This window comes from Panthera leo, chromosome C2 (assembly GCF_018350215.1).
Source record: "Panthera leo isolate Ple1 chromosome C2, P.leo_Ple1_pat1.1, whole genome shotgun sequence".
NCBI classification, from domain to species: domain Eukaryota; kingdom Metazoa; phylum Chordata; class Mammalia; order Carnivora; family Felidae; genus Panthera; species Panthera leo.
This window is the reverse complement of record NC_056687.1, coordinates 104,498,836-104,511,040: the sequence shown is the minus strand read 5'-3', so window position 1 is coordinate 104,511,040 and position 12,205 is coordinate 104,498,836. Positions and strand designations below refer to the sequence as shown.

The 12,205-nt window shown below is 37.8% G+C and overlaps 1 protein-coding gene across 7 annotated transcripts in view; it reads right to left on the bottom strand.

Moving 5' to 3' along the window:
* Positions 1-628: 628 nt before the first annotated feature.
* IFT80 (intraflagellar transport 80) overlaps positions 629-12,205 on the bottom strand; it is a 146,876-nt gene continuing 135,299 nt past the window's right edge. For all 7 annotated transcript variants that reach the window (XM_042956126.1, XM_042956128.1, XM_042956123.1 and 4 more), the window contains 2 exons: positions 10,318-10,441; positions 629-1,079 (listed from right to left, as the gene is read on the bottom strand). In XM_042956126.1, the coding sequence (XP_042812060.1) occupies positions 969-1,079; positions 10,318-10,441 (235 nt within the window). In that variant the 3' untranslated portion in view covers positions 629-968. The remainder of the gene's footprint in view (positions 1,080-10,317; positions 10,442-12,205) is intronic.

The window sequence follows — 12,205 nt, the reverse complement described above, 5'->3', positions numbered from 1 at the left end:
GAGAGTAATGAGAAAAATATTTCTTGTCCATTCTAGATATATTTCTAAAATTATGGTGCAGATATATATATAACTTACCATTTTAACCATTTTTAACTGTACCATTCGGTGGCATTAAGTATATTCACAATGCTGTGCGATAATCGCCACTGTCCATTTCCAGAACTCATTCATCCCAAACAGGAATTCTGTACTCATTAAACAAGAATGCCCCATATCCACCTCCCTCCAATCCCTGGCAACCACTATTCTCCTTTCTGTCTCAACGAACTTCCCTATTTTAGGTACCTCATATAAGTGGGATCATTCAGTAGTCTGGGTTATTTCAGTTAGCATTATTTTCAAGATTCATCCGTGTTGTAGCATGCATCAAAATTCCCTTCCTTTTAAAGGCTGAATAATATTCCACTGTATGTATATACCATATTTTGTTTATCCGTTCATCTGTTGATAGGCATCTTTTTTTTGTCCTTTTTGCTACTGTTAATAATCCTATGAATACTGATGTACAAATGTATGTACTGTTATACATTTTCATAAATCCATCCTCATGTATTTTTGTTGTATAAGTAAACTTTTGGAACATCTTATGATTTAGTGGTGAAATAAAAATTAATGCTATCATACATTTTAAAGGGTCCAATGGTTTATTATGAGCATTAATATTTGTTCATGCTGATGATTCAGGGATAAAATAATGGACAAAAAACTGGAATGTAAGCAATACTACATAGGTGTATCATAAGTATATGAGAATATTTTGCTAATTATTGGACTAAACTATATAAAAGATGAAACTGCATCAATTATTTTGTGCTTAGTCTTTCTGAATGTATTTTTAGTGGTAAATACACAGCAAGTACTTATACTTAAAGATTCTGCCTTTTTCTTTAGCAATAAAAATACAATTATCCTTGGTTAATCAGAATGTTTCAAAAGGTAAAATTTCTTAATGGTAAGCAAGGAATTTAGTGCTTTAGACCTATATGCTTGCTGGACTGGCTGCTTGATGATTGCTCTCGTTCTTTGGTAATTTCCATCTCAATTTTGGCTTTGATTTTCTCCCAATCTATTTGGAGCTGCAAAAGAAGAAAAGAAGAAAAATACTGATATAGTATAACACAGTTTTGCTTAATCCAAGGTAACCAAGAGTAAACAAAAAATAGAATGATGGCTTCTAAATCACTAGAGAAAAAAGAGAGCATGAAAGACAAGTTAAGGGGCACCTGGATGGCTCAGTTGGTTAAGCATCCGACTTCGGTGCAGGTCGTGATTTCCAGGTTCGTGGGTTCGAGCCCTGCATCGGGCTCTGTGCTGACAGCTCAGAGCCTGGAGCCTGCTTCAGATTCTGTGTCTCCCTCCCTCTCTCTCCCCTTCTCCCACTCACTCTCTGTCTCTCTCTGTCTTTCAAAAATAAACAAATGTTAAAAAAAAAAAGAAATAATGCTTAAATAAAAAATACCTTTAAGAATAAGACCAAACAGAACAATTACCACAATTAAAAGGAAAGATTCTCATCATGATTCAAAACACCAAAATCTAGTTGTAGCTGTTGATAAAACTACATCTAAATAGTCTCATGGAGCCTTCAGATTCTGCATAGGTGCCTCAGGGACAGGGGGAGAAGGTGGACTGTTCTCCTCCAAACAAGAGGAAAAATGGACAGGGCCCTAGCCATGAGGCCATGTTTCAAATGGGTTAGCATTTTACCTTTTTTTTTTTTCACTGAGGTTTCCATTAGAGCCTAGGTATGAGTAAGAATAGGGGAGCATTTGTTTCTCCTGAGCATACTCTGAAAAAGGGACTCCTTTACAACAACTATTAAAGTAATACAGACATGGTGATGGTTTAGACAACAACAAAAAGATATTAAAGAAAGTGCAGTGCATAATCAAGGCTGGGGGACATGTAAAAACAATCACTGAAAAGTGGTACCATTTTTATGTTTCCATTTTTTTAAATCTCTATGCCCAATGTGGGGCTCAGACTCAAAACCGGGAGATCAAGTCACATGCCCCACTGACATGGGGCCATTTTTCCAGCCATGCCTTCTACCCTGCCTTTCCCCTAAGCTGATTATACTTGCTGTTAGCTATGGACTCTGCCCTGACATCTGTGAACAATTTCTTTAGGAAAAAGCATTCTATTGTTTAGAAAAATTTGGAGATGACTACTTTAGGAATGTGTGTTGTCCCAGGCAAGGTACAGAAAAATTGGGTCCTAGATTAACCTAATTCCGATTTACAATGAAATAAGCCCCAACCCCTGAGACTGAGCCAAAAGCGAATAGGTTTTCATCTTCATATAGGGGAGTTGAGTGAAATAAGTAGCATTAAACCAGACTTAGGTACTACTTGCTGCCTGAGCAGATTTATTTTAAGTAACTGGGAGATAAGTTTAACCTTATCAGGGCTTTGTGCCTCTTTTATGCTAGAAGTTGATAAAGTATTGGTTCTTTTTTATTTCAATATCTTTCATCTAAATTTCTGCATGGCAATTTGTGGATATTTTTGCCACTTTGAAAAAGAGACAATTCCATATACTAGTCTATAATATATAAAATGGATGAATTAAAAGAATCCCTCTCACTCATAGAAGATGAATGTCTGTGGTAAGATGCAAGTGACCGCTCACTGAAAGGCAGAGCAAATGTTAAGACTATTTGAAAGACCCATTTTTCAATCAGGCCAGAACTTGATATTTTTAAATGGCAAAACACTCTATGTCTAACAAAACATTTGCAAAGAGAAAGACAAAACTTGATAAATGCCTTGGCCTTCTTCCAGCCTTAAATTGACTTACATATGTTTTTCAGATCAATCACAATAAAACCATATATTGACCGTACACTGAGCAACTGTTGCTCTGTTGCACCAGAAGTCCATCAAGTAAATTGATGCCATCTATACTATCACTTGTTAGAGTACAAATGAGGGAGCCAGTTGACAGTTATCCTATTGAAAATGAATGCTTCACTTTCACTTTGGCATTTATCCAGTTTTAGAACAGTGTTCTACTGCTAATTTAGTTCTTGGACTAGAATACTTTTACTAGTGGGTTTTAGATAAGGATGTACTCATCATGACAGCTTTCAAGTGACTGATCTCTACACCAAGACACATCTTTTCCTATTATAGGGTGTGTTAGTACTATTTGGTACTTCTTATTCTAGTCCCTGGTAAATTCTTCTTATTCACATAGAAGTAATTTCAAAAATCATACCAAATGGCTTTCCAGAGAATACAGTGGCCACCAGACATGAATTTGCTTAATCTCCTTCTTCACACAAATTTACCTACATTTGTATTCATCTCTCTTTCCCTTCTGTCTCAGGCCAACCTCTTCACATACATCCCTGATCCCATCTTCTTCCACTCCCCTGGGACATCTGCCTTCAGTTATATTACTCACATTTTCAATTTCCTTGCTACACTGGCTGCTGCTCATCATCCTTCCCCCTCAATTCTGTCTCCCTGCAAACTACCACCCTCATTCTTCTTCTCATTCCTGACTCTCATTTTGTCCTCAGAACACTATAATGTGACTGTGCTCCTACCACACTTCATGAACTTTTCACTAAAGCCACCATCAAGTGTTTTCATTCCTCATCCTACATATGATTCGATTACTCATTCAATACATATTTAGTGCTTACTATACACCAAGGATTGTTCTAGGTGCAAGGCTTCAGCAGTGAATTAATTGATAAAAATCACAGTCTTCATAGAAAGATAAGCAAAGACAAATAATAGTGGAAGATCTAAAAATATATAAAATGTGAGAAGTGGTAAGAGTTTTGGAAACAGGGAAAGGAAATACTGAGTGCCAGGGGTGGAGTTGGGGGAAGGGGGTGTTGCATTCTTTTTTTATTTTTTTAATGTTCATTTATTTTTGAAAGAGACGGAGACAGAGCGTGAGCAGGGGAGGGGCAGAGAGAGAGAGAGGGAGACACAGAATTGGAAGCAGGCTCCAGGCTCTGAGCTGTCAGCACACAGCCCGACGCAGGGCTCAAACTCATGAACCATGAGATCATGACCTGAGCTGAAGTCAGATGCTCAACCAACTGAGCCACCCAGGTGCCTCTTTAAAAGCCTGATGTGGGGCTTGAACTCACAAACCGCGAGATCATGACCTGAGCTGAAGTTGGGGGCTTAACTGACTGAGCCACTCAGGTGCCCCTAAAAATATATAAGATGTGAGAAGTGGTAAGAGTTTTGGAAACAGGGAAAGGAAATACTGAGTGCCAGGAGTGGAGGTGGGGGAAGGGGGGGTTGTATTTTAAACAGAGTGGTAGGAAAAGACGTCCCTGAGAATTTGACGTGAAGACCTAAAGGAGATTAGTGAGTCCATGGGAATATCTGGGGAAGAGCACACTGAAAAAAGGAAGAAAAAGGTCCTGATGCAGAAGCATTCCCTAGATCTTGTTGACCAAAGCTCTCTGAAAAATCTCTGACTATATAATACCATTTTCTTCTGGTTTGTGCTCTCCTTTCTCAATGTTCTCAGTCTTTTTTTCCTCCTGTTTCTTTTCCCTAGACAACCTCTTTTTTTAAGTAATTTATACTTTGTTTTACTTAATTTTTAAAAAATTTATTTGAGAGAGAGAGCATGTGCGCATGTGAGTGGGGGAGAAGGGTAGAGGGTGAGGGACAGAGAGAGAGAGAGAGAGAGAGAGAATTTCAAGCAGCCTCCACTCTGAGTATGGAGGGGAGTTTGATCTCATGATCCTGGGATCATGACCTGAGCCAAAATCAAGAGTGGGACGCTCAACCAACTAAGCCACCCAGGTACCCCTCCCTAGGTAACCTCTTAGCTGTTAGTATTTGTATTCATCAGGATTCCAACCACAACTTTTTTATACTTTCCTAGGAGATGACATCAACTTTCATACTTTCAACTATGCCTACATGGTCATGACCATAAATTTATTTATCATGCCCTGATTCCTCTTTGTCAGTATCCTTCAATGTTCACAATTATATTTCCAATTGCCTATTAGATATCTCCATCTGGATACCCCACAGGGACTTCAAACAAAAAAAAATGTATATTTTCATGTATTCAAACTCAAAAGGTCTAAAACTTGTATATTCTCATGTTCCTTATCTAGATTAATGGCATCCCTCTCCATCTACCAGTCAACCACACCAGAAATGTTGAAGTTGTTCTCAAATGTCTTGCCTAACCAACCTAACTACCACCCCAACCATCTCCTGGTGAAACTATTATAGTAATCTCCTAACTGGTCTCCTAGTCACCACCCTTACCTCTGATCCATCTTCTACACCAAAAGGTATCTTTCAAATCATTCTCTTGATTGCAAACCTCCAAGCCTTCCCATTGCCTGCATTATGAAGTCTATTCTCTTAACATGGTATTAAGACCCTCCAATGTCTGGTCCCAACCAATATTCCAACTACTCAGTACCCAGGATCCAGAGCAGTTACTAGGGACTCCTTCCCATTCTTTCAAGACCTCACACATTTGGTCTTATTATCATATATATCCTTTAACACTGACAAAATCCTACTCAAGATAATTTTGTGGAAAACTCTTCAGTTTCCATTTATTTTGAGGAATCAGGATTTTAAAAGGGAAAAGCAATCATGTTACTTCCTTTTAATGACTTCACATATGTCTTAGGATAGAGTCCAAAATCCTTAATTTGCCCTATGAAACCCTCAAGTTAATCTCCCTTTTGTTCTTTACTGTTTCCCATTTAAGAGCTTTTTCTCTGCCTGGAACATGCCCATCCCCACTTCCTCTCCCACCTCAAATCCAGTCAGCTTCTACTATTTATTCTTTAGAGTTCAGCTCAAATATTGTTTGCCTTGCTTAGAAAGTCTTTGCTAATCCCCACCACTCTAGATCAGGTTCCCTACACATCAAGTTTTTTTTTTTAATGTTTATTTATTATTTTTGAGAGAGAGAACGTGAGCGGGGAGTGAGCAGAGAGAGGGGGGAACAAAGGATCTGAAGCAGACTTCACACTGACAACAGACAGCTTGATGTGGGGCTTGAACTTCTGAACTGCAAGATCATGACCCGAGCCGAAGTCAGATGCTTGACCAACTGAGGCACCCCACCCATCAAGTTTTATAGCATCTTCAAGCCAATGATCACAATTGAAATTAACAACTGTATAATTAACTATAGCTTCCATTGAATATAAGCTTCATAAAGCTGGGGTCAGTGTCTGCCATATTTACTTTTCTATTTGAAATAGAAGGGGAGTACATTGTCTGCAGAAAGTACTCAATAAATATTGAATGAATAAGTAACTACCTACCAGATGAACTATCACCTACCAATATATATGTAGATACATAATAGATATAGATATAGATGTAGATACCTATATATGTAGATACATATATAGATATATATGTAGATATATATGTAGAGACATATAGATATGTAGAGACATATAGATAGATACATAGATATATATGTAGATACATATATACATATATAGATACATATATAGATATAGATATAGATATACATATAGATATACATATAGATAGATACATATATAGATATATAATCATAAGATTACAAGGCCTTAAAACCTGCAAAAGAGCTTAGGTAGTAGCTATGCCTAACGTGGTTTGTCTGAACTAGAGTGCTGGCTCTTCTGGATCTTCTTCAAAATTCTATACTTTCTGAAAGTCTGTTCTCAAGTTGTTGGGTTTGCTTATATTTCCACTGTTTTCTTTCTCCTAGAATAATGTTTTAAACATTTCTTGGTTCTTCTACTTTTCTTCTTGTACACAATATATTTGGTAGATTGTATATTCCTCAAGTGAATTTTATTGGCCGACTTACAAATTATTTTACAAATATTTACTGTTGTAGACCAGGTACAATGACTCTAGTTGGGGTCTTAGAAGACAGTCCACCTTGTATAAATCGCAGGTTTCCATATTTTAAACTAGAAATGCCCAAATAACATTTCAGGGCTCATGAATACAAACATATATGAAACTTTTGACTTCGTATAAGCTTCCACATTATGTACTATGAACCCACCAGAATTCACTAGATACCTAGAATAAATTTCTTAGTTTTTAAAAATGCTCTCTTAACACTTAGCAAATAAAATGTTTATATAATCAAAATTTTGGCTAAGGTAGATAAATAGTGGGAAATTTTTGAGTAAAAAATAATTTTCATCTTAAAATACTGCTTTATAATTTCTAGTTAGCTTCCAAATTACATTTATGAGGGAAAAAAAGGATACTAGAATGTAGGACCATAGGGAGTCAAAGTAACCTATATAGTTTCAGGATTAAAAAAATCTCTGAAAATTTCTGCCACTCTTGTGATTGAAGTATTACATTTTGGTTAACAGTTGAATACATAGATAATAAGAAAGAAGATAAAAATGTTAAATTTTTGCTATCTAAAATACAATTTTAATTATAATGATGTAATAATTATAATATAAATTACAATAATTATAAGTTTGTGGGGAAGAGTTATATTTTCTATGTCCTCCAAAGCACCTAATGTGAAAATACTGAAAAATATATTGATGGCAAGGATGATGAAGAGGAAGCAGAGTAGTATGTATCTGCTTAAAATTATGCCATAAAGTAAATTTAACATGGGTGCTCAGTTTTAACATATCATCATATTTTCAAAACCATGACAAAAAGATCAGGTGATGGGTGATTCTCTAGGCTGCTTAGCACTGTAGTGGTGATGGCTGCTGTCCTACTCTGTGGATTAGAGTGTAGTCCTCAGAGGTCCCAGGGACCCTGAATTTGTCCCAGTAGTAGAGCAAGCTCTCATAGCCCAAACTCCTAGAGGATTCATTTTTAATAGTGAAGCTTCAAATGAAACAAATAGTCTGTGGAACATCTGTAAAGTACACCTCTTCCTACCAAGAAACAGACAACTTGTGTCTGTCCTGGATCCAGATGCTGAAGTTGCATTGCAGAACTCCAAGAATGGTTTCAAAGGCTTTATACCTTGAGAGCTATTCTGAAGTCCAAAAATGCAGATCATGACACTCAGTATTCTAAATATGGTGTGAGGCAATAGAAAATATATAAATTGGTCGCTGCTCCCAGTTTCTGGCAAAGAACTCCTAGAACTCTTGTAGTTTCCTAAGTGATAACAGCACTAGGAACATCTTTTGTTCTAATATTTGGTCTTTGACGTCAGTTCCTGACACGGGGTTTTCTGAGTGATAGAAGCATCTTTTGTTTTAAAGACACAACTCTGGGAGAGTCCTTGGATGGCTTCCCGATGAGGGCTGATCACCAGAAAGACCAAGTCATGATTAGAAGCTAGGAATTTTCAGTCCTGTTCCCATTCCCTTGGGAAGGAAGAAAGGTTGAAAATGGAGTTAATGGCTGATCATGCCTATGTGATGAAGCCTCGATAAAATACCAAAGTACAGGGTTCAGAGAACTCCTGGGCTGGTGAACACATCCACACTGGGAGGGTAACACACCCCAACTCTGAAGAGACAGGAGCTCCTGAGGGTAGGACCTTCCCTGACCTTGCCCTAAGTATCTTTTCATCTGGCTATTCATCTGTACCCTTTATCATATCCCTTAATAAACTGGTAAACATTAGTAAATGTTTTCTTAGTTCTGCGAGCCACTCTAGCAAACTAATCAAACCAGAAAGGGGGAATGGGAGCCTCTGACTTACAGCAAGTCAGTCAGAAGTACAGGTAACAACCTGGACTTGTGACTTGCATCTGAAACCTAAGGCAGGGGTTACTGGGACTGCAGATCTATAGCTGGTCAGTCAGAAGCACAGGTGATAATCTGAGCTTGTAACTGGCATCTGATGGGGAGTGAGGGCAATCTTGTGGGAATGAGCCCTTCACCTGTGGAATCTGATACTATCTCCAGTTAGGCAGTATCAGAGCTGAGTTAAATTGTAGGACACACAGGGGCGCCTGGGTGGCTCAGTCGGTTAAGCGGCTGACTTCGGCTCAGGTCATGATCTCACTGTCCGTGAGTTCGAGCCCCGCGTCGGGCTCTGTGCTGACAGCTCAGAGCCTGGAGCCTGTTTCGGATTCTGTGTCTCCCTCTCTCTGACCCTCCCCTGTTCATGCTCTGTCTCTCCCTGTCTCAAAAATAAATAAAATGTTAAAAAAATTTAAAAAAAAAAAAATTGTAGGACACACAGCTGGTGTTGGAGACTGCTTGTTGGCATGAGGGGAAACCTCCACATGTTAGGTGACCAGAAGTGAAGTGTTCTGTGTGAATAGTAAAGAAGACTTACAGGTGAAAGACTCATAGCAGGGAAGAACTGTGTTTTTCCCTACATAAGAGGAGAAAGACTGAGTTTATCAAGTCATATGATAAATGTATAATGTTGGCTTTAGTAGAAATTGTAGGAACCTTCTTCCTACCTTCTTTCCTCTTCCTAAGGTTCCTCTAATTTACTCTGCCCTTTAGGACAGGTCAGAACATTCCATTTTATTCCATCTCCAAGGAGCAGCACTCCCACATAGTCTACAAGCTCCACAAAAACAGAAGCCATATCTGACTCAGCATCCAGCATAATACCTGGCCCAGAGTGAGCACTCATAAACATTTTTTTAATAAAATGAATAAAAGGCTGAGAAAATCAACTGGTTCACAGAGGTGGGAGGAAGGTTGCCCCTGTCTTGGGATTGTAAGTCTCTTGGGTCTGCATGGCTAGAGGTGAACTCTCTTTCTGTAGCCTGAGCCTAGATGGATCTAAGCAGGTAGCTACAATAGTCCTGCTTTAGGCACTTGGGCAAAATGCACATGGGCTGATACATACTGGAATGACTTTCTTCTAATTATAGTGATGAAACCTGAGATTCTGGTAGGGATCTGAGAGGCAATGGTTTAGCCTTCTTTGGTTCTAGACAGTGAAGTCTACCTGGGTTAGGCTCCACTCTAGGTGCTAACTAGCTCCCTAGAATTTTGCAAAGTGAAAAAGTATCCATTTTCTGGCCAATGCCCTCTGTGCTTATATATTTCCCCTGGAGCAGAAGGGACAGCTGGTGGAAGACAAAATTTAGGAGTTAGAAACCTTCATCCCAGCCATTTATATTGCTTATCTAAAAATATCAATTAGCACCCAACCTTAACACAAATTAAATACGAAAACAGATTTGAGTTCATCAAAACATGGCTTTAAGATTCCAGAAAAAAATCAGTAATATAATTATATAGTCAAAATAAGACTATAATATCATAAGGCAAAAAGTGATTTTGAGATTATGGTATGAATTATTCCTATTTTGTCTTATTAAGATGAATATTATGTATACTTACAAAGCATATACATTATCGTAAAATACTGTATAATACTTACACCTTCTGCATACTGCAAATACCGTTTATTAGTTTCCTGTTTACCAAATGTCTCCAAAAACTTTTGCCGGTAAGCAAGAACTGTATCAACGTGTGTTTTATATTTTACAGCCAATTCAAGTGCCCTATAATGAGAAACAAAACAGATAATCAGCATTGCTTGGATTAGAGTTTTGGGGTAACAGAGTGAGACAAATGGTCTATGTTGTTCCCTTTCCACTCATCCTTCAATATGGAACACCATTCCCTACCTCATCCATCTTGCAAATTCCAACTTATACTTCAAGGTCCAGATCAAACATCATCTCTTCTCCCTGACCAGCCCTCCTTGTAGAAATAAAAGACCATTATCTTATCTGTGCTCCATGACATTTTATGCATACTATTATGACAGCACTGCTTACAGATATTATAATTATTTACGAGTCTGTTTCTTCCATAACCTGTACATTAACTGAAGGGAGATCTAGGTTTCATTTCTCTTTGGTGAGTATACCATAGTCTATGTATGGTAAATGTTCATTGAAAAATTAATTGAAATCACAATAAAATTCAAGTGAATGAACTCCCCCCCCAATGTACGTGGTTCCACTATCTTGACAATTTTTTTAAGTCTATAATTTATTCTGCTCCAGAATTTATTTATCTACAGTCTAGAATGTATTCTGGTCAATATTCAATTAAATGCTGATATCCTTTATGATAACACAGCAAATTTAAAATATTATAAAACCAAAATTTGTGTATAATACAAATCTGACAAAATCTTTTGCCATTTGATTCTTAGAATAAGTTAATACCCATTTAAATTTTATAACCCAATTAATATCTTTCAATGTAACTTAAGTTATTTTCAAGGTAATATTTTATTTAAATAGCAGGCAAGAACTAAATTAATTGCTAAAATCAGTGGTACAATACCAAAGACATAAAAATCTATGTATTGAGGGGCGCCTGGGTGGCTCAGTCGGTTAAGCGGCCGACTTCAGCTCAGGTCACGATCTCGCGGTCCGTGAGTTCGAGCCCCGCATCGGGCTCTGGGCTGATGGCTCAGAGCCTGGAGCCTGCTTCCGATTCTGTGTCTCCCTCTCTCTCTGCCCCTCCCCCGTTCATGCTCTGTCTCTCTCTGTCTCAAAAATAAATAAAACGTTAAAAAAATTAAAAAAAAAAATCTATGTATTGATAATTTCGAGGGAAATGAAAAGATTAATCCTCAGTTCTTGGCCTATTTGTGTATGTAGGTTTTGGAAAGTATCTCAGCCCATGATCCTGTGCATAACTCGTATGAGTTGAGTCAGGAAAAATCCAGTATAGTATAGCTCTCCTACACTGTTCACTATAATCTTGTTTTAAAGTATGGGAAATGGCCATCATAATAGCTAAAGCATATCCTTTTTCAAGTTCCCTTGCTTTCTCTTATGATATATGACTTCTGAATAGGTCAATCATGATTTATGTATCAGAGCCAACTATTGTAAATCCGTTGTTTAGACAATACTGACTACTGACTAGATTTTTGCAACATGTGACCCTTCAGTAAGAAAATGTTTCATTTTTAGCATGCTTTGGTTTGACCTAAATAGTCACTTTAAAAAGTATTTTAGGGGTGCCTGGGTGGCTCAGTTGGTTAAACGCCCGATTTCCGCTCAGGTCAGGGCTCTGTGCTGACAGCTCAGAGCCTGGAGCCCACTTTGAATTCAGTGTCTCCCTTTCTCTCTGCTCCTCCCCTGCTCATGCTCTGTCGCTCTCTCCTTCAAAAATAAACACTAAAAAAAACTGTTTTAAGTATCTTAGATATGCTGTGTATATTAATTGACAGTTGATAGAAAACCGAGAGAAATATTAAGACAATATGAAAAGTTATGAATTTAAGTCAGGTGTAATACAAA